Genomic DNA, 23,056 nt, shown 5'->3' on the forward strand with positions numbered 1-23,056 from the left:
TTGGTCTATCTGCAAGGCACTGAGTAGAGAGGGAAAGGGTGGTAAGACTGGAAGAGTTTGATAGACAACACCCACCCCTCAGGGACTAGAAAGTTTGGCAAGATGCAAGGAGAAAGCATCTTCTCTGTGGTGTTCTCACATACTTAAATCTAGTACCAGGCAAACCGGAGCTGAGCGTAGCCCACTAAATAACTGGGCTGAAGCTGTGCAACCGCTTCATGAAGGTTAGCATACACCGACTACAAAGCGGGAGGGCTCGGTCATGAAGCCAGTGACGGACAAACTGATGGACGATCTCGGCGATGTCTTCCGACTAGGTAATGGTGGTCTGTCAGAGCTCACTTCCTGGTATGGTGGGTGGCCTGTGATTTACAAGATGTCTTCTAGGAATTACGCACTATGTGTGTATTTGAAATGGTGAGGTGGTGCTGACTCAGCACCTCTGTGGGAAAGTTCCTTTGTACTTTTTAGTTAAGTTTTGAATCATTTTGAAAGGAAAAAAAATTAAGATATGAAAGTAATTCTTTTTTTATAATAATAAAACACAGACTCTGCCAGCTAGTTTTTAATGTTAACTTTATACAGGCTAGGCTATCTGGGAAGAGGGAATCTTGCTTACTGATTGATGTGGGAGGGCCCGGCCCACTGTGGTTAGAGCCACATGGTCAGGGCTCATGGCCCTGGATGCTATGCAAGAGCAGACTGAGCAAGCCGCATAGAGCAAGCCAGTGAGCAGCACTGCTCCGTGCCTTCTGCTTGAGTTCCTGCCCTGACTTCTGTCAGTGATGGAAGTGTAAGAGAAATAAACCCTTTCTTCCCCATGTCCATTTTAAAACCAGTCAGAAAAGCTTACATCTGGACTGGGGGTTGTGGCTCCCGAGTATAATCCAGACACTTTGAGAGGCAGAGGAAGGAGAATCATAAATTCAAGTCTAGTCCAAGCTACAAAGTGAAACCCTCTCTCTTGTGGCCTCCCTCAGAAAGCTACCTCACTCGGTTCCTTCTCAAGTGGAGATTTAAAAATAAGACTCAGGCGTAGAAATAGTAGATGAGCTGGCTGATGAGGACTGCCGAGACATAGCCTTCTCAACAACAGGACCTGACTGTAGCAATCATGACCTCATGGTAACTGCAGATGCTTGCGTGGGTAGGGAGAGATCACAGGGCTCTGTGTCTCCCCAAGAACTATACTAGCTGTTGATAGATGCTTGAAGAGGCCCCATCTTAAATGTTGCTTCTGTTTGTGAGTTCACTAATGTTTTACATCCCTGCCCACAAAGGTAGTTAATCCCAGTGGGTCACAAAACAAAGGCATTAAAGTGCCAAGAGGTCTTGTAGGGAGGCCTTTTGTTGGGGGTGTTGGGGGATAAAGTAGGGGTCAGTGTGCTGGTACAGGCCATGAATCCCAGTGCCTTGGAGGAAGGCAGAAACTTGTGAGCTCTAGGACAACCAGGACTACAGAGAAACCCTGTCTTGGAAATAATATAGAAAAAGGACTGGGTAAGTGTGACCACTGTGTTATATTCATGTATGAGACTGGCAAAAATAAATTTAAAAACAAAGAATACAGCACCAAGTGAAAGAAAATGCTTGTTGTCTTTTAGGAAATAGAAATTTAACTTGTTAAGTCACTTCATCTAACTTGCAAAGGTAACCAGTTATCTTACTAGGAAGATTATTCTCCTTTATCAATTCTTTTTTTTTTTCCTTGCTTTCTCTAGCTCTCCAGAATTGGGTGTTTTTTGTTTTTTCTTCTGAAAATAAGCTACAGATTATATCTGCAACATAGATAAGAACAGAGAGCTCATTCTGCAAACGACATAAACATTGCTTCTAATTTAAACAAAGCATGTAGAAGAGGATACACTGTAAGCCAAGGGAAGCAAACCCACAAGACTTCCTAGCCCTGTGTCCTCATGTCCCAAAGACATTGTCTATAGCTACTGTTTACCTTTCAACAGGAAATAATTCAAGGAATGCTTTGCTGGAAGTTCCTGACCTTCAGGTTTTGGGTCCAGTACATTCAAAACTAAGCTAAAAAAAAATGCTCAAAGACTTTTCCCAAATTATTTAATCTTTTAGCAAAATTTCATCAGAAGCTGAGAAACACTACACAGAAGTCTAACTTTTCACTTTTTATCAGTTAGTTTCTGTTATCTCCTTTTCAATTTTCTGACAATGAAAAACCCTTTGCTATTATTCACACATGATGAAACAAGGTTTCAAAGGAGCAGGCTGCCCTTTCATCTCAATCAAAAACATCTTCCTGACATAATCCATCTTTCAGAGTCAGTATGAATTGTGTGCAAAGATGAGAAATGTGAATAATCAAATGCTATTCAAATCAATGCATCAAAAAAAGTCAAGAAGTTGCACTAGCTGACGAAAATTTTACTTAAGTCAAAATTTTATTGAGCTTCCCTTCTGGTATTTTTGATGATTAATTCTTCTGGTTCAATATGTTTAAGATTTCTCTTCACCATGCCATTACAAGTGACAATTATGAGATCATATAAGACATACCATTAGCCATTTCTTGGGGGCGCCACTTGATATCCAAGTTCCAGAAGCCGACCTCCTGGCTTTGTAAGCCTAACTGTCCTTCCTGAGGGCACTGTCATCCACCGGAGATGCAGGTGCTCCTCCTTACAAGGGTTTTAGAAAGGCCCCTGGAGACACAACATCAGCTCCAGACCTGTTACAAGAGTAACTAGGTGTGTCATTTAACTTTTGTTTCCTTGTTTATGTAATTAGATGTTAGATAGACCACTTGAAATTAGAAAACATTTGAAATTGGAAAATAATTGAAACATCGAAATATGTTTGTATTTGTTTAGCATTATCGAATTTTCAAATTTGTAACTCTGGGACAAAAGTTAATGAAGGCACTTGTTTCTCTTTACATAAAAGACAAAAGAGGTAGGCAGTGTCTAGAGTACGCCTCCAGTGGTAAGGTGTCACTTGCCTTTGCAGGAGACACATACTGACAATTTTCGATTGTCAAAATAGTAACTTGAGGTCATAAGGACTATGACAAATCATTCCTTAAAGAACTTCTATTGATAATAGAAGCTTGTTTGAGAGTAACTGGAAAATATTAGAATCAGATTTACGTTTGACATATTGGAATATTATAGGACACTCTTCTACATGAGTCTAGTTGTAACATTTATTCAGATGATCTGCAAGCTTTAGCAAATTACTTTAAAGGTGTCGTCTCCTGTAGGAGATTATGCTAGAAGTCCCAGCTCTCCTGACTGACAGTGCCTCCCATTACATATCTCTCTAAGTAACAGACTTTAGAAGGAAAATGGTTTGATTCCTCCTATTTTGGTTTTGTGATCATGAGACAGGGAATGAGAAAACGTAAGACATTCTTAGAACAACACAACACAAAACAAAATATGCGTACAAATAGATCCTGAGATGTTACAGTGAACTTTAGGAACAGATCAACATGATCCAAGTGGTTTTGAAGACACCGTGTTGGTGGGTAAGCAGTCATTTTCCAGGATATGCTGCCTGTATGTCCACATCATGCCAGGAAAGCCTTTTGTGTTCACACGTGGGAGCTAGTCATCCAGAGCAGGCGGCCAGTCAACATCTACAGACTGAAAGGAGGAAACAAGTCAGTACAACAGGAATTCGGGCAAGCATTTCTGGGGCAGTTTTACCGTAATGCAAGAGAATTACATTTGCTAAGAGCAGCAACACTGAGGGCCATTTCTGAACTAAAGAAGATACAATTACTATTAGACCTCTCTACTCCTAAGAGAAGAAACTGAAAAACTGTAATGTCAGTTATGAGTAAAGTATAAACAAATTCAAAGTTGGGTAACCACACTATTTTTCCTCAGAAGTCTCAACAACGGTTGCTCTGACTGTCCTTCATTCTACCACCCTCCTATTTAACACGGCAAAACTGTAGGGCCACATGCTGAGAAATGTGTTTTTAGGTGACTCCATCACTGGGCAAACACCATGGTGTACTACAGTACTATGTCAACAGGTGACACTGAGTGGAACCACTGTTGGCCAGAATGGCACATGGCTCAAGCAGTCTGTGATTAATGTAAGGCAGATGAATACAGAAAATCAGCAGAACCAGGAAAGCACCAAGCATCTTCTGATCTCAGAATTCTTCAAGCCAGGTGTCATGAAATGTGCCTGAAATCTTTTTTAAAGATTTATTTATTATTACACATAAGCACACTGTAGCTGTCTTCAGACACCAGAAGAGGGCGTCAGATCTTATTACAGGTGGTTGTGAGCCACCATGTGGTTGCTGGGATTTGAACTCAGGACTTTTGGAAGAGCAGTCATTGCTCTTATCTGCTGAGCCATCTCGCCAGCCCATGTGCCTGGAATCTTAGCACTTCAGAGATAGAGGCAGGAGGATCGAGTTCACAGCCTACCTGGGCTCCATAAGACCCTGTCCCACAACATAAAAATAAAGAAATAAATCAAATTAGTCTCCACTGCTACTCACCCTCCCTTTGTTCTTGTAGATTACAGTCACAGCAAGCAATCTATTCCGGCCCACACAATCACATTCCAGACACACCAAAACACACAGACTCACATTCTGGGCAGGCCAAACACGCCCTATCTTGGTTTCTCTGTGGGACCTTAAGAGAAAGCTTCGCTAGGTGCAGTGGTGAGCATCTGTACTCACAGCACCGGGGAGCCTAGCCTGAACCACAAGGCAAGTTCCAAGCCAGCTTGGGCCACATTAAGACCAAACAAAAGCAAAAGCTTGATTTGGCTTACTGAAACTCATGCATTTGTTAGCCCATGGGTCATTTCACACTCCAGATTCCCTAAAAGCAAAAAAACAAAAAAAAAACACTGCACAGGTACACACAGCAAAAAGTTTTCATAAATCTCAAGATGTGTATGTATATATATGTATTTATGTATGTATGTATGTATGTATGTATGCATGTATGTGTATGTGTGTTTGTGCATGCTCATTCATACATACATGTGCCCATGCCAAAACACATGAGATGAGAGTGGAGTCTCTACTTCTACCATGTGGATTCCAGGGACTGAATTTAGTGGAACCTTGGCAGCAACTGCCATTACTGAGATGAGCCCAGCCCTAAAATCCACCATCCAACTCAATTTTTGAGAGCAGCTATCTCTAAATTGCCCTGGTTGTCCTGGAACTGTGTAGACCAGGGTGGTCTTGAGCTCAGAGATCTACCAGCCTCTGCTTCCCAAGTGCTGGGATTAGAGGTGTGTACACCCCCCCACACACACACAACCCCCACCCCACCCAGCTCTAAAATTCTGTATTACACATAACCCTAGCATTCAGAAGGATGTGTGAGGCACAGTTACAACTTTATTTATTTTCTTTAAGGGTTTAACCTGATGCCATAGGTAAATTAGTTAACAACAGTACCTAATACCAATTAGTAAATTAGCTATATAATCTACAAGTATCACAAATGGGATCCTGGTTTGTTGTTTGTTTTAATAAAATTCCAGAGATAATTCTTTCCAGTAGAGTGCGGAGAAATGCTCAGCGGTTGAGAGCACCAGCTGCTCCTTCAGAGTGCTCGCATTCCATCCCAGTACCACATGGCGGCTTGTGACCATCTATAACTCTGGTTCTAGGGGACCCAGCACTTCCTTCTCAACTCTGGGAGCACCAGGAATACCCGTGGTGTACAGACACATGCAGACAAAATACTCACAGACAAAAAGAAAATAAATCTAAGACACAAACAGCCTTCATGTAAACAATGCCCACGAGACAGGCCGTGCTCCTTGGTTGGTTGTCAGAAGACCTAATGTATCTGCGAGTGACTTACAGGGATGTACATTTCCCCATAAAATACTTTACCTCCACATCCAGCTCAAGGATGTCTGCGGTCATGCTCATCAAAGAGCCAAGGTTTGGTTTGGTTCTCCCAAAGTCTCCATGTACAAATTCTTTAATGTAGCTAGGTCTCTTTAAGGAAAAGATTATGCAATACCAACTACTTTGGCAAGTAGAAGGGAAAATAAGTAGAATTAAAAAATGTTACAAAAGAGAGGTCATTTCTAAACTCTGACTTGAGATGTGTATCTTAAAAAGTAAGCTATGGCAAACTGGTTCCCACCAGCCTGGATGCCAACATACAACGAGACCTACTTACATCAACCTACCAAAGGCCATGGCTTTGATTTGTTTGAGTCAAGGTGCCATGCAGTCCAGACTACAGAAACTTGACCTCAATCCTCCTGCTTCCACCTTCCAAGTGAGGAATTGGAAACACTGGCAACGCCATCCCGCCATCCCAAGCCCCAGGCTTTGGGCTTTTTCTAATTAGCACATCTTAAAATGCCAAGGTTTGAGTATACATTAAACTAGCTATATAATTACATTATTGTTTGTTTTTGAGACAGCATCTCACTGTGTAGACCTAGCCTGGAGCTCACTATATAGACCAGGCTGACCTCAACGTCACAGAGATTTGCCTACCTCTGCCTCCTTAGTGCTCAGGGTTAAAGGCTCATGCCACCATGCCAAACCCAATACTTTTCTTTTTAAACTTGTGTGTGTGTGTGTGTTTGTTATCTAGTCCCATCTGTCAATAATGGTAATTGGTATCTACCAAGTGATGTTTCCACAGGGCCACACAGTAAGTATCCTCAGTGAGGGGTAACCCTGGAATATATTAGGATTAAGATGGAAGAGAAAATTAAAGTAATATTTTTTAGCTTTTTCTTTTTTTAGACCAAAACTTTTTTCTAACCTTGAACTCACAGAGAGGACTGCTTCTGCCTCGAGAGTGCTGGGATTAAAGGCTCACACCACCACCACCTGTCTAAAAAATAATAAGCATTATTTTTTAATAATAATAAGCCTGTCTAAATTCTTTTGGGGGCTGGTTTTAGCAACTCTGTTTCCTTCACATAGGTCTGTCTATACATTGTGAAGGCAATGGTTAAATCTGGAAGTTGTTATTAAGATTAGCATTCTACAGGACTCTACTGTAGCCCGAACTCTATCTGAAAAGTACACCTTTTCTCTAAGGTTCACTAAAAAAACAGTAACCAAAAAGCAGCATTATGCTGCCTTAGTGAGAGCACAATGGAGTAGGAAGCAGTCAGTAGAGATTGTACAGGAAGATGGCGGCATCCTCCAGGGAGCTGAGAAGCAGCAGCACAGGCTGCCTTACTTCTCCACTGTCTGTTTTACTCAAACAATTACCTAGGAACAGTTTCTTCCTTAATTCCTAATTTCTCTCCAATTGCCTTTCTTTTTCTCCAGTTTTCTTCAGAGAAAGCTAGTAACTATAAAGAAAGCAGCAGACCAAAGAGCTCCAGAAAAAGCAGTTGAAAGGTCTGGCCCTTGTTCCTGCTGGAGGCGCTGAGCCATGCCAGACCAACAGTGCAAATGGGCTCAGTGCAGCAAGACCCGCCACTTTAAAGGAAGCACCACGAGGTAGCTAGACTTTCACCAGGTACGTGCAGGTACGTGGCTGTTTCCAGAAATGTCTTAACAGGCTTGAAAAGGTACGAGTTTCTCCAAAAGACACAGCATTTCTTCTTTGTATGTATGTAAAACTAAAGACAGGGTTTGTTTTATTTTGCTTTTATAATCTGGGGTAGGCTGTGAAGCTCAGTGGTACGATATATACTTATTATTATGAATGAGCCCTCGGCTCAATCCCCAATACCAAAGTGAAAATATATTTTAAATTGGTATTTATTTTAATTCCATCTACAATAGCCAAATGTGCTCCAGACAATAAAGATAAAACACGCTGCTCACCACAGTCTACACAAACCACCCTGGATTCAAACTACAAGACTTAAAAGCTATTAGGAGTAGAAAAGTTCTTCCTCCAGTGCAGCTGGGTCAATCCAGCCACTCTAGGGTAATACAAAGGAAGAGGAAAGGAGTGTGTGAGGAGAGGCACGCTACTTATAGCAGTACAGAGATGAGAGCTTCTGGTGGCTAGCCCAGATTCCTCCCACGTTGGAGAGGTTTGTGTTGTATACAGAACTGGCATTAGAACTGGCATCATACCAGTTAGAAGACATTTATCATTTCCTGCTACTGGGTCTCTCTCTCCTCTCTCTTCCTCCACCCCCCTTCAGACATACCAAGACCAGGCATGGTGAGGCATGCCCGTTATCCCAGCACTTGGAAGGCAGAGGCAGAATCTTGAGACCAGGGACAGTCTAGGAGTCACAGTGAGACATAGTCTTGTAAGAGAGTAAATATTAAACTAAGCCTAAAAAACTGATATACCCCAACTAATAACTCACTTCTGACCCCAGTACCACAAGTCAGAATACGTTATATACAAATACCAGCTTTGACATGTAGCTTTTTAGAACTCCAAGTACCAATCTTTTCTACTTAAAACACAGTCAAAAGTTGAAACACTAACACCAATATATTATTGTTTAAGTAAGTAATATGTAGTGTTTCTTTTCCTTTTTCTCACAAGGCCAGTATATTAACTATGATCAATATGTCAGGAAGCACTGGATACAGCCATGTGTCTGTCTGTAGTTCTGTTGTATTTCTGAGAGGCAGAAACAGAATACAGCTTAAGTTTCTATAATGAGCCTGCCTAGGCAACACCATGAGAGCGTGTCTCAACTTTAAAGAAAGTAAAATGCCGTGGTTTCCTTCTATCACCTGTCTAACCAGTTGGGCAAACACTGGAATACTTAGAGGACCAAATAGGGTTATGAACATGTGACTTGTAAAACATGTAAGGACAAGAGAGGAATCAAAAGTACTTCCTAAGTATCTATCATATGTTACACAATGGTAAGACACTGAAACACAAGTGTAGCCATTGAATTGATGGCTACTTTATGGTTTAAAACTCTGCATTGAAACAAATAGGAAAAGAGACATCAAACAAAAATGTTGATTCTACTCCAAAATATTGAATTAACACACTCAAGTCCATTTCAAAATATCCCAGACCACCTGAGGTGGCACAGGCCTATAATCCCAGCACTTGGGAGGTAGAGGCAGGAAGATCAGGAGTTCAGGATGAGCCTGGAAAAGAACACATTTCAAACAAACAAACAAAACCTCCCAGATCAATTGGCCCATTAACTATCCTGCAGCATTAACTATCCTGATCCCATTCTGGTTAGGTCTCTGCAGAGGCAGAAGGATACGTTCCAGCTTGGGTCTTCAAATGCAGACGAAAATGATGCTCATCCAGGTAGTGTGTCTTCATAGAGTGAATGGCCCGAGTTCTCACAGCCAAAGGCCTTCGGTGAAGGACTCGGAGAGGTGTTTTCTGGGCAATCTTTAAGTCCTAGAGGAAGACATGATGCAATTGCAGAGTCAGACCTGAGTGCTGCCTTTGACTCCCGAAGCTCACCACAGCAGTTCCCACCGGCTTTTGTTTTGTTTTGTTTTGTTTTTTGTTTTGTTTCTTTTTTTGGAGTAGGTGGGAATGGCTAATATCAGAACCAGCTATACCTCCTTAGGCTCTAACTCAATGGGACTTCTCATAGCCTAGTTCCTAATTACTCCTTTTCTGAATATTACTACTACCCACACCATAAGAGGGGGGCTCAGAAGGGAATGACTCTGAGGGCGCTCCTGCCTTGAAACTTAACAGATCAGTCAGGATTCTGGCATAGGACTTTGCTAGAAGATACCATTGTTCAGCTCATCTTACAGACAGTATATTGTGTTGTGGTTTGTTGTACAACAGACGGTATCTGGAAAGGTGCATCAGTATTTATCAACATGTTTCGGTTCAGAAGGTAACTTAAGTCTGTACAGCGACTCACACCCTTCCAGTACTCCTTAGCCCAGACTAACAAATATAATATCTGCATATATTTTAACAATTCAGATGTTTTTCAGCAATACGGGGTGCTTTTCCTTATAATTACATCAAATTAGAGATTTCCCCTCATGTTAGACGATATAAATTAAGAAATAGGGATTCATACTATGAAAGATCAACTACTTTAAGCTTTTAAAAATAGGTTTTAGGCAAACCAGAAAAGTCAGTTCTCAAGAACTCTGAATTCTGTGCAGTCTCTTGCTGTAACAGCTCCTCCTGACTTGCATGACCGTGTGCAGCCACTGCTCTGCTAAGAAAGAAAAGTCTACATTCCCTTCCAGACACCACAGAGGAGAGCAAGTTCCAACAAAGACCACGCTTGAAGGACATGGAGATCCACAACAGCAGCGTCAACAGCCCCTCCCCACCATGATTCTGATGATTATAATTTTTATGAGATGAGTTGTCTCTGAGAGGCTTGACTTTGCTCTAGCCAAAAAGACAAATATGCTCAAGATTGAACCATGTGAGTAGTTATAATAATAGATAGAGGAATATTCAAAAATAGAAACAGCCAGCCTTTAAGTTAGCTACTACTGTCTGGCATGGTGGCACATCCTTTAATCCCAGCACTCTGGAGGTAGACACAGATGGATCTTGGTGAGTTTGAGGCCAACCTGGTCTTATATTATGACAGCCAGAGCTGCACAGTGAGTCCCTGTCTAAAAATAATAACAAAAATTAATAATAAATAGCTAGTGAGAGCTCTTCTCTCCCTGCTTGTTACTCCCCTCAGGACTGATTGAGAGGCCAGTCACCAGAGCCACTCCCAACACAGCACTCATCAGTTCTCAGGCCATGTGTCCTTCTTGGTTTGCTTTTCAGTCCACAAAAGGAAACCATTACACCCACCTTAACACTGGCCTCACACACACACACACACACACACACACACACACACACACACTGTCTCTTCCTTAGACAAAGGATGACCTTTAAAAGGAGGAGAACAGCAGTGAACCTACAGTGGCCCTTTTCTCAGGACAGAGAACTAAGTCAGCTTTATTGTTATAGCAATGGGAATTCTGTAAGATGATAAAAGTGTTGCTAGAAACTACCTGACCCACAGTGTACCTGAGAGTGGCCTCTGACTTCTGTGTCTCTATAAAATCACCTTTCTATGTTATTTTTCTAACTAGACCTATGGTAACCCCCCAAATATGCCTTGTTTTGTTTTGTTTTGTTGTTTTTGCAGTGCTTGTCATCACACCCAGGGCCTTGCACCAGGCAGACACCATCACTGAGCTACACCCCCAGCCCCTGAATCTGTTTTTACTGGGTTTATTTTTCATTGAGCCTCAATGTCAGCCCCTAAACCTATTGTTTGCAAGATATTTTTTTAGCAGCATTCTAAATAATTCCTACATCAATGATTTTTGATGGGTTTTTGGTTTGTTTGTTTGTTCTGTTTTGTTTTCATTATAGACAGGAACTGACTATAGACCAGGCTAGCGCCAAACTCAGAGCTCCGTCTGCCTCTGGCTCCTGAGTGCTGGCATTAAAGATGTGCACCATTACACGCAGCTGATTTATAAGTCTATGGAGGAATATATGATTTACAGAGTTTTGAATCTGTATTCTTAAAGGTATGTCTGTGCTGTATCTCCTCATCTGTGGTTGGAGGTAGGGCTTATTTGGTACAGTGCTTCATAGCACCAGTGATGTGTTTATTAAAAGATAAAGAGATATAAGAATATGTTCTATGGGGTGTGAAGTGTGGGGGAACGGGGTTCCTCAGCAGGCCCATGCTGAGGCATCCCTCCCCGCCCTGAGGGACCAGCCATGCGATGGTATAGTATAGAATAGAGTTTATTTAGGGCATGGGGAAGGGAGTTAAGATGGTAGTAGAGGCAGAGAAAGGCAGAGAGGGAGAGAGAGAGAGTAGAGAAGTGGAGGGTTGCCAGGCCATGTGGAGAGAGAGGGGAGGGGAATGGGAGAGAGGGGGAGCAAGGGAGCAAGAGGCAAGAGAGAGGTAAGAGTAAGAGGAGGGTGCAAGTAGTCCCTTTTATTGTGGGCCAGGCCTATCTGGCTGTTGCCAGGTAACTGTGGGGTGGAGCTTAGACAGAATGCTAACAGTGCATATGTGATGCCCCTGGGTTCACTCTCTAGCACAGTATAAAAAACAGGCATGGTGACACATTCGTGTGACCCAGCACTCAGGTGGACTCAGGGGAAGGAGAAGTCCAACATCATCCTTGGCCACACTGGGAGCTCAGTCCGGGCTAAGCATGTGATAGTCTCATTTACACCTCAATAACGTCAACTCAAACCCCAATTAAACAAAACAAAACAAACTAACAAACAAAAACAAAAACCCAATGTTTTTAAAGGCCCTAGGCAGCAGGGGCAAAGCACAAGGCCTGTGGAGGGACCCGGTGTCCCTGGGTGGACAAACAATGTAGGCTTTCCCTGTAGCTTTCATGGCCGCTGCTTTGCTTCTGCCTCATGAGTCAGACTCAGGCAGTTTATGTCCAGATGAACTCTAACCCAGGTTAAATGAACGCATACTCTGCTTCTGGTCTCGTTTTTTGTTTGTTTTTTTGTTTTTGTTTTTGGGTTTTTTTTGTTTGTTTGTTTGTTTTTTTGAGACAGGGTTTCTCTGTATAGTCCTGGCTGTCCTGGAACTCACTTTGTAGACCAGGCTGGCCTCGAACTCAGAAATCCGCCTGCCTCTGCCTCCCGAGTGCTGGGATTAAAGGCGTGCGCCAAGATGCTTGTTATCTAACCAGAGACTTTGGCTTGTTTGCTTGGTCTCCGCATCCTAGGTTGGTCCTGAACTCACACCCTTTATGTGCTGTGTCACTTCATCCAGCCAATGTCATTTTCTTCCCAGTTTTATACTGTTGAATCAGGACGCTACCTGTCATGCCCACCCTCACACAGGAGTCATGTTGCCTTCCATGTCTGAAATGCCTTCCATCTCTGCTTCAATATGCAGCTCCTCCCTCCCAGCTTTAATGGTTTAAGGGAACAGCGTGAAGTCATACCTGACTTTGCCCTGGAGGTGGAGCACATTCCAAATGATTCTTGGTCATCTCTAGTTTTTTCAACCATCTGTTCAGATCCTTTATCCTTTTTTTTTTTTTTTTTTTTTTTTTTTTTAATCTATTGGGTACCTTACTCTGCATGACTAACGGATAAATCCTATTTTTGGAAACTTTTGCCATATTGTTTTCTCCATAGCCGTGTGTGTGTGTGTGTGTGTGTGTGTGTATGTGTGTGTGAGCGCGTGCGCGCATGTGTGTACTCAGCATATTTGGGTGTGCTGGAATCACAAGGCCTCCCTCTAGGTATTCTTATAGCTTTCCCCTTAGCATTTAGGACAACACTTTTCCTATGTTAATAACAACCACTTTAAATAATTTGGTTCTTTTAGGTAGGGCCTAGCTGGATAGCTGATGCTGGCTTATACCTGTGATCCTCCTGCCTTGATCTTCTGGACCACCATACCCAGCTCTTACCACACGATTCTAAAGATCTCGGGAGTAAAACTCTATTATACAGATAAACTCTGTGTGTGTGTGTGTGTGTGTACATATTTGTATATGAAACAAGTGTCATTCATTTAGTAGCTCATCTAGATTGCTACAAAATACTGCCCATTTAAATAATATCAGATAACTGTGCTCATTTATGCTAATTCAGACCTTGCATTGAAATTTCCACTCTCTTCCCTCCCTCCTCCCTTCCTCTCCCTCCACCCTACATGCACAGGATAGAAGGCCCTTGGGGGGTCCTGCTCTGTTACTTTTCACCTCACTCCTCTCAGATGGGTTCTCTCACTGAACTTGGAGCTAGGCTGGCAGTCAGCAAGTGTCGGCAATCCTCCTGCCTCTGCCTCCCACAGCTCTGGGGTTTTAAACATACATGGCCATGGCTGGCTTTAACACAGGGGCTGAGATCCACTGTCAGGTTCTTATGCTTGCACAGTAAAAGTACTCTTAGCCACTGTGAGATACCTTGCCGGTCGTTCCTTTCCCAGCACCATGCTTCCAGAATGCACATGCCTCACACAGTTCCTGCATGTACTCATTCATATGTGATTTTAGGACCAATATCTAATAACACATTTTGTTTTATATTTAACTTTTATAGATAGCCAAATATAGTAGCATTACTGAGTATTTTCTATGTAGTTGGTACCACTTGAAATGCATTATATAACTGAACTAATTTATTTTTTCTAAATTAATTTTACAGATGAAAGCATACAGAGGTTAAGGAATTTGTCCAGAGTTACATAATTAAGAATGTACCTAGGAGGGGATGGAGAGATGGCTCAGGGGTTAAAAGCAACACTGACTCCAAAGAGTTAGACCACCATCCAATCACTGGGCAGTGCGTGGGAAAGCCAGGAGTTGAACATAGGTCACACTGCCCCAAAAGCCCAAGCTCTATGGTGTGCTGGGAATAAACTAGAATACTGAGCTTTTTCATATGCAGACGAAAAGAAAAACAAGCAAAGAACTACATGTTGTACCTTTAAGTCATCCAGGAACCCAATGTCCTTCTTCTGGATAGCTCTATTCGTCCATATCAAGGCACTGTAGGTCTTAGTCTTTTCTTCCTCACCTTCCTTCATATGCCCTATTGCTTCCCTAAACAAAAACAACAAAAGAACGTTTGTGTCAACACATAAAATACACACAGACCTTGTCCCAAATCTGTTTCCTTACAACAGCTTGGCTGAAGTATAACTTGCATGCATTTCCTCCATCTAGAGGATACCTCCTATGAATTTTACTGCTTACGGAGCTGTGTATCTAGCATAATCTAACCTATGACACTTCTACTGCCCCCAGAAAGGCCCTCCATACCCATAAGTACCTTCTTCCCATTCCTTTCCCCAAGCCCAAGACCATTAATCACTACCTGACTTTCTATCTTTACCATTTCCCTAAACGTTTCTTGTCAGATACAGTCACAGAGTGTGTGCCATCTGGCGACTGGATTCCGTCACTTCATAATGCTGTTGAGATCAAGGTGCATCTATGGGACAGTATGAACCGGTACTCCATATCTCCCTATCATACTGCACTGGGTGGGTGTGTAGGCTCCCCTTATCTCTTTGCCTGTTGTCAACCTCAGACCAAAAGTATTACATTCAAAAACTTGAAATGGGGCAATCGATGCTTAACTATTTTTTACTGTATACTGCTATAATTGTCCTGTTTTATTATTAGCTATTATTCTTTTATGCTTTACTTTTTAAACCATTTATTTTTATTTTCTATGTATGTGTGAGTGTTTGCATGTATGTATGCCACTTGAATGCCTGGTATCCTATGAGGCCAGAAAAGACAGTCAGATCCCCTGCAGCTGGAGTTACAGGTAAGTAGTTGTGAGTTACTCGTGTGTGTGTGTGTGTGTGTGTGTGTGTGTGTGTGTGCTGGGAACTTAACCCTGGTCCTTGGCAAGAGCAGCAAATGCTCTCTCTGCTTCTGACTTGTGCTCAATTTTTTTTAATCAACCCTTTTCATCAATTGTGTACAGGAAAAACACACTATTTATAGACTCAGTACTATCTACAGTCTCAGGTGTCCAAACAAGTCTTGGGAATTCCAAGGGTCAGAAGGGATGATTTCACATTGTGTTTTTTTATAGATATATAAATAGTATCTACTACTACCCTTTTTGTTTTTTAACATAAGAGTATTATATAACACAGGCTGGCCTCAAATTCACTACTTGACTAAGAATAGCCCTGAATTCAAACCTTCCTGTCTTAACTTAGCAGTTAGTAGAATTACAGGTCTATATTACCACTGGCTATCTCTCTGCTTTGTAAAAAACACTACTATAACCATTTGCATGTGGTCTTTGATTGATACATACTTTCATTTCTATTGCTGATGTGATATCTAGAAGTGGAACAGCTAGGTCATATGATCATTGTATGTTTGAGCTTAGGAGAGACTGTCAAAGTGGCCACACTTTCAACCCTAGCAACACACAAGGCAGTTCCTCCTATGTCTTTGCCAGCACTTGATACTTTCATTTTTTGGTGACAGCCATCCTCCTGGGTGTGGCTCAAACTTGCACAGCCCTTGTGCAACATGCTAGGCACCTTGTTTCATGTACATGGACTACTCATACATCCTCCTTTGAGAAAGGTCTACTTAATCATTTTCCCATTTAATTGGGTTGCTAGATTTTTATCTTCCTTAATAGCGCTATGTAATTCCCTTACAAACATATGATCTTTGGAAACTTTTGAAAGAATACTTTTTGAACTCTCTAGCACATCCATCCTTACCTGGTGACAAGCTGCAAGTCACGGACCTGGATTTTGTCAGACGATTTATTAATTGTCTGCAGTATCGGAGAAAGAAAAACAATTACCGACTCAGTCCTGCTCAGTCAGAGCTCTGTACAAACACAGGCCTGGCAGCAGGCCTTACCTGCTGGAGCTCCTTCATTTCTTGTGAGGTGAAATGCACTCGATGAGGATTCAGAAGCTCAACTGCAAAGGGCCTTCCTGGCAGCGCACACCCCAGCAGGAAACAGAAGCGTGATGACAGTTACCACCGGGCAAACTCGGGAGGTGTGAGAAGCAGGCTGAGCTCCAGGACTGAGAGGTTAGTGCAGTGTAGGGGTCTGATATATATGAGTATGAATGAGAGTAATGGGATTTCCGGGAGCTGGAGCAAGGAGGCTGTTAAACTCATCCAGGCAGTGTGTAAAAAGGACTGCCTTCCCCAGAGGGCCACACATAGGCTTGTGCTAATTACAAAACAAGACTTCAATAGCCACTAATTAAGTTGGACACACTGATGGAACTATTATCATAGAGAGCACTACTCAGGCACACCGAGGTGAGATCCATTCTCCCAGTCACTCTTCTAGTGACCCAGAACAACTGTGATCCTGTGAGAAGAAGGAACTACAAATGTCTAACAGTTCAGAAGGACGTCTCATCATCTTTCTTATAACCCAACAATCTATCTTATAAGATAAAATAGGAAAGCAATGAAAGCTGCAACAGTTATTTTTAAATAAAGACAGATATTTTGAAAACTGGTCATCCCTGAATGTGTGTGTGTGTGTGTATTTCTCTCTAAAATTTGAGACAGGTTTTCTTTAGGTAGTCCTGACTGTCCTCCAACTAGATCTGTCTGCCTCTGTCTTCCAAGTGCTGGGATTAAAACTGCATACCTGAGAAATTCTTAAATGGAGTAACTAGTAACTTGGAGGGAAAAAAATTACCTTCTTAAGGCACATACAGTCATTACAACTTACAGGCTTCCAGTAAGGAAGTCTCCAAGGAAATGACTGTTCAGACAAACACAGCAGTCTGCCAAGGCAGCTGCATGATGCACAGGGCCCCCCATCTGTAGGATCCTAGTCTTCCCTCGGCTTTAACTGGCTGCAGTAAGCAGGTGGGTTCTAACCAAGTGGTGCTGATGCCATCTTACCATTTCCTAATGTTCTCACGTCTACGTCTTCTCGTCCCGAGGATGAGAAATTAAAACCTGTAAGAGAAAAAGATGAGGATCACAGCTCTGTGATTCTTTATTCCAACCTGTGGTAGAAATCATCCCAGCAATCCATGGGAGGTAACCTCAAGGGCTAATGACCACCTCATCTCTAATCTCAATCTTGGCTAAAACAGACATAGTAAAAATAAATACTACTCATTATATGCCACGAGCTGGGGTAAAAATATACACACATCACTTAATTCTTATTATAACTTCATGAAACATTAAATAAATGGACATTAAGCTTTGTAGATTTAGGCAATATTCCCAGTGTCAAACAATCCAATGGCAGAGCTACATATTTCTGATGTCAAAGCCAGAGTTTAGCTAGCATCTGTACCCCATCTCATGGAAAGCCAAAGCTGGGAGGAAGGCCCCACCTCCCTGGCCACTGGCTCTTGGCAAAAACTTTGTCTTTTTTCTTTCAAGTAAGCAACCCAACAAGAGCAAACATGCTAAAATTAAACTCTATGGAAAGAAATTGAGAAAAAGGTCTGACCTTTAAATAGCAAATTAATTATATAACAAACCTACCATGGAGCCATGTTAAAACCAATGCACAATTCAAGATGAATTTATCATCACAGACCAAACACTAAAAATGTCAAACAGGGAAGACAGTTTTACACCTCTACATAACAGAGCTCATAGATACAGATCAAATAGAAGACTTCACCTCCACAGCAGCCATTACTCCAGACACTTTAACCAGGTGGTCATGGGCGTTCATTTTCCTTCTAAGGAAGGTGAAGCAGACAGGTCATGCCAAAAGCCACATCAGATTAACAAATGCAGATCTGGTAGCAAGGCTGGTGGATCCGGCATTCTGACACTTGAACCAATTAGCCACCAGGTCATACTGGAACCAACAAGGCAGAAGCAGAGGATTGGATGGAGGACTGAGAGGGGCTGGGAGGCACTGGGAGCCCTGAGCTGTCTCTACACTGATGAACAAACATGGGAGACCATCAGAGTCCAGCCTCACAAAGGAACTGCTGCGTCCCCCAGGATGTCTGATGTGGCAATGCACTGTGCTTGATGTCACAGAGACAAAGGTAAACCAGGTGGACTCATCCACACCGTCAAAGAGTTGCCACTGATGGAAAGTACGATGTGACACAGGGTGGACACAGGATAGGAAACAAATGTAAGACCATGCCTGCACACACATTCCTACAAGCACAGTTCCATAGTCTTCTCTATGTTCTATTTACTGTTGTGTTACATGTGTATATGTCTGTGTGATATGCTGTGTGTACAGGCATGCGCCACAGTGTTCATGTGGAGGTCAGAGGACAGACTGCAGAGTTAGCTCTCTCCTTGCACCGAGGGAGCTGGGGACCAGACTCAGACCATCAATCTCAGCGCGCATGCCTATAGCCAGAGTCATGTCACCAGCTCCCTTTAGAAAATGTTTCAAACTTGAAATCTAAGAAAACAGAACCTGGAAGTCATTTATGGAGAAAACCTCAAGACTGTCTAAGGGTGTGATGAGGAGCAGCTGGGGGAAAGGCTTTGGTACTAGACAATACATGCTTAAAATGGACTTTTCTAAACTTGAATTATACCTTGCCTTGTCTCCTCTAACTCTACATGTGTTTAAGGCATCTCCTCAAAGGAAAGGTCATGTCAAAAGCAAAATGAAGAGCAAGGATTATCAAGGCCCACTAAGTGGTAGTCCAGCTATGTGGTGGCTTTCAGACTCAGGCCAGATGGCTGAAGGCTTGAAGGCCCCAGGAAGCCAAGACACAGGGCATAGACCACAGGGGAACTGGCCCAACAACCATTTTATTCAGCAAATAAGGTAGTAAATGTAGTTAATAGGGAAAAACTTCCTAGATTCATTGACTTTGAGGATGTGTCAACACTTAATACCTATTACCTACAGAATTAGCAGCTACATAACAGCATGGGCTAGTTCAAAGCAACTGAGAGACAACTTTGTCTCCCTCATTAGGAGACAGATGGCTGTGTATGAAGCAAGGCTGCTGCATCCAACACTGGTTTGTTGCATACACTGTCAAACTCAAGGAAATAACCGTTAAAGCTCATCTTCCCAGAGCCCTCAGATATGAACCACTGAGCAGAAGTTACAATTCACCCAGCTGAGAAATAATGGCTGGCAAATGATGGTTATCAATCAGGGGTTCTGAACAAGCATACCACTACCACACACACAGGAGTCAGTCAGCATCCAGGTCCAGACGACTGAGCTCCTATCAATTTTTCAGTGAATACAATGAACATACAATTTAGTTTTGTTTGTATGTTTGGTTTTTTGTTTATATGTTTGTTTTTGTTTGTTTGATTTTTGAGACAGGGATTGTGTACCCCTGGTTGTCTTGGAACTCACTATGTAGATTAGGCTGGCCTTGAACTCACAGACATCCACCTGTCTCTGCCTCCCAGAGCACAGGGATTAACTGTCACCATCACCCAGCCTGTTTTTGTCTTTTTTTTTTTTTTTTTTGAGGTTTTTGTTGTTCTTGAGACTGGGTCCCACTGGCTGTCCTGGAACCCATAGAGATCAGACTGGCTCTGCTTTTTGAGTGTTGTGGTCAAAGTTATGTGCCACCGTGCCTGGCCTGTTTTTTATTTGTTCCTTGAGACAGAGTCTCAGAGACCTCAGAATGGCCTCAAACTCATTATTTAGCAAGGATGACCTTAAACTTCTAGGTCTCCTTGGTCTCTAGGACTCCTAGGTCACCTTCCAAGTACCAGGATTCTAGGCCTGCACCACCATGCCCAACTGAGAATCAATCCCAGGCACAAGTGAACTATATCCTTAGCCTCACGGCTCTGTCTATGTTCAGTTAGGGTACAGTATTTCCCTCTTCAAGTGGAAAAATGACCAAAAAAAAAAAAAATTACCTTTATGAAAGCCTGAAAGGGGAGTTTCAAAGCCTCCATCAACCCTGGAACCCTGAAGAAACTAGGGGTTTCTTTGGGACCTAAGTAGTCCAAACTGAAGATTCCAGAATAGAAAGGAAGCCAGGCAGCCCCCACCCCCAAATGTGAGCAAGACTTCTTTACTTTTTTCTTTTTGATGCAATGCCATGAACCAAAGCCAGACCTCAGTGCACACTGAGTGATGGCATCAGCTCAAGCTGAGCTTATTTTCAAGTCTTCATAACCCATATCTTGTGAAAAAAAATAGCAGTTTATAAATATTAAGTAAAAGTTCATAGCAATGCCACAAAGGTGTTTTCCTAAGTCTTCTAGGTCACTTTTCTCCATTCAGAAATGATGCCTGGCAGCTAGGAAAACAGCTAAGCCACGCTAAATGCTTCCTGTAGAAGCATGAGGACTCTAGCTCGCAGACCCAGCAGCCATGTTAGCACCAGGAGCCCTAGCTGGAGAGATGGCTTTATGGTAAGAGCACTTGCTGCTCTTGAGCAGGACTTGAGTTTGGTTCCTAGCACCCACATAAGATAGCTCACAAACACCTAGAACTCCAGCTCCAGAAGACCCAATGCTCCTAAGCCTATGGGCACAGCACTCATGCACATACCCCCCACACACATATATACGCATATACATAATTTAAAAAGTCTTTAAAACAGTGAAGGGTGACAACATGCATCTGTAGCCCTGGTACTTGGTGGATGCACTGAACATGAGCAGACCCCTGGAGCTCACTGTCTAGCCTGGCTAGACACCCTGCTGAGCTCCAGGTTCAGTTCCACTTTGTCTCATAAAGTAAGGTGGAAAGTAACTGCGGAAGAAATCTAAATGTGCTGGCCGATTGTGTGTCAACTTGACACAAGCTAGAGAGACACCAGAGAATAAGGAGCCTCAGTTGAGAAAATGTCTCTGTGAGATCCAGCTGTAAGGCATTTTTTTCAATTCGTGATCAATGCGGGAGGGCCCAGCCCCCCACTGTGGGTGATGCCATCCCTGGGCTGGTGGTCCTAGGTTCTGTAAGAAAGCAGGCTGAGTAAACCATGTGAAACAAGCCAGTAAGCAGCACCTTCCATGGCCTCTGCATCAGCTCCTGCCTCCAGGTTTCAGCCCAACTTGATTCGTGTCCTGCCTTCCTCTGATGGTGGCCTATGATCCAAATAAAACCCTTTCCTCCCTAACTTGCTTTTTGGTCATGGTATTTTCATCACAGCAATAGGAACCCTACCAAGACAATAGCCAACACTGACCACTGGCCTCTACATGCGCATCCATACATGCACACACACACAGAAGAAAACAATTTATATAAACCTTTAGAAGGTGTGGGGTACAAGAGAGATGGCTCAGCAGTTAGGAATGTGCACTGCTCTTGCAGAGGACCTAAGTGCAGTTCTCAGCACCCATGTAATCAACTCACAGCCCTCTAACTGCAGCTCCTGGGGATCCAGTACCATTAACACTCAGGTGGAAGTGCCAATACATAAGAGTAAAAATTATAAAAGTAAATAATAAAAGGGAGCTTACTCATATGACAGACAAGAAATCATGAGAGAGATGTGGTCTAAAGCGTTTGTTCCTAACAAGTCAAAGGGCTAGATGGGACGGCCACTGCTCCACTAGGCCTCCGCCTGACTTTAGCGCATGTTCCTAGGTGTTTCTCAGAGAGAAAGGCAGTGCCTAGCTGATCCATGAGAGGCCCCACTCCAAAGACTGGCATTGCCTACTGCTTGAAGTTGTTTTTTACAGTTGTTTTTACAACTTTCCTTTTTATCTATTCCTACTATTTAAAATCACAAGACTTGAAGCTGCCTTTGACTTGCAGGCCTGTTGAGACAAGGAAAACATAAGCTTTCCCAGATCTGACTCATCCCACAAACCTGGCTCATTAACACCTAGGAAATTAAAACAAAAGGCACTCCATAAGATCTCTGTAAACTGTTGCTCTTGGTCTTTTTCTCCAGTCCTGAACCTTCCTCCCAAGTTACTCTGTAGGTTAAGGTGCAAGGTACTCCTGAACAAGCACTGGACATGAGAGGTGAAACTTTTTCATGTTTCCCCAAAGAAGTTTGCCAAGATTAGGGATTAGTGCATTTGTCTAAAGCAGTCTTGGTTGTTTTGAGTTTCCCAGAAGAGAGCAGTCACTGAGAAAGGACAGCTATCCTTGGCTATCTGAACTAAAATCTAGCATGGGCTGGAAGCCCTTTGAACATTAACAGTGGCTGTTCAGGGGAAGCCTGGAGCCAAGGAGCTCAGGCAGGGCATAACTAATCAAAGAGAGACGTTTCCCTGGAGCCTTCAAGGCATCTTTGTGAGTAACAATGTATTTAAACATGAGCATCTTAATACTTACTCTCTGCTTTGAATACTGCCAGCAGATGATCTGAAATTAATTCTTCCACGGAAGATTCCATTTTCCTTTCTCCATCAATTATCCAAGGAGTTTGTGGTAGATTCCTGGAGTATTTATTATATCTGCCTGCCAAAGAAGTATCAGGTAGTTGGATGGAAGGCTGTGATTAATGTATGAGGATAAAAAGGGAAATAACAACTATTTAGTAAGTTTGCTATTCTGAATGCTAGGATATAAAAGGAGGCCCAGGCCTTAACTTGGGAAGCCATCACATAAACATGGAGATAATTAGATAAGATTTAAAGTAGCAATAGAATAGTTAGCTTAGAAGCAGAGAGACAGTGTATCAAATGACTGAGATAACTTACTAATGTGACTCACTGACTGAAAGAGTTTCAGGATACTATGAAACATAGTGATCATAAAAAGACTGCCTTTCCAGATAACTGGCAATCATGTAAATACCATGGTCACTGGTGATGATGTAT

General features: G+C 42.5%; 1 protein-coding gene across 7 annotated transcripts in view; it reads right to left on the reverse strand.

The window, feature by feature from the left end:
- Nucleotides 1-1,369: 1,369 nt before the first annotated feature.
- Pus10 (pseudouridine synthase 10) overlaps nucleotides 1,370-23,056 on the reverse strand; it is a 66,143-nt gene continuing 44,456 nt past the window's right edge. For 5 of the 7 annotated variants that reach the window (XM_029483165.2, XM_029483164.2, XM_029483166.1 and 2 more), the window contains 8 exons: nucleotides 22,569-22,694; nucleotides 17,249-17,305; nucleotides 16,235-16,311; nucleotides 16,090-16,145; nucleotides 14,314-14,431; nucleotides 9,148-9,290; nucleotides 5,855-5,993; nucleotides 1,370-3,611 (listed from right to left, as the gene is read on the reverse strand). In XM_029483165.2, the coding sequence (XP_029339025.1) occupies nucleotides 3,573-3,611; nucleotides 5,855-5,993; nucleotides 9,148-9,290; nucleotides 14,314-14,431; nucleotides 16,090-16,145; nucleotides 16,235-16,311; nucleotides 17,249-17,305; nucleotides 22,569-22,694 (755 nt within the window). In that variant the 3' untranslated portion in view covers nucleotides 1,370-3,572. The remainder of the gene's footprint in view (nucleotides 3,612-5,854; nucleotides 5,994-9,147; nucleotides 9,291-14,313; nucleotides 14,432-16,089; nucleotides 16,146-16,234; nucleotides 16,312-17,248; nucleotides 17,306-22,568; nucleotides 22,695-23,056) is intronic. The other 2 variants (XM_085829069.1, XM_021176261.3) reach the window with 2 other exon arrangements.

The sequence above is a fragment of the Mus caroli genome, unplaced genomic scaffold (assembly GCF_978045245.1).
Source record: "Mus caroli unplaced genomic scaffold, Mus_caroli_1 scaffold_13, whole genome shotgun sequence".
In the NCBI taxonomy this organism is placed as follows: Eukaryota; Metazoa; Chordata; class Mammalia; order Rodentia; family Muridae; genus Mus; species Mus caroli.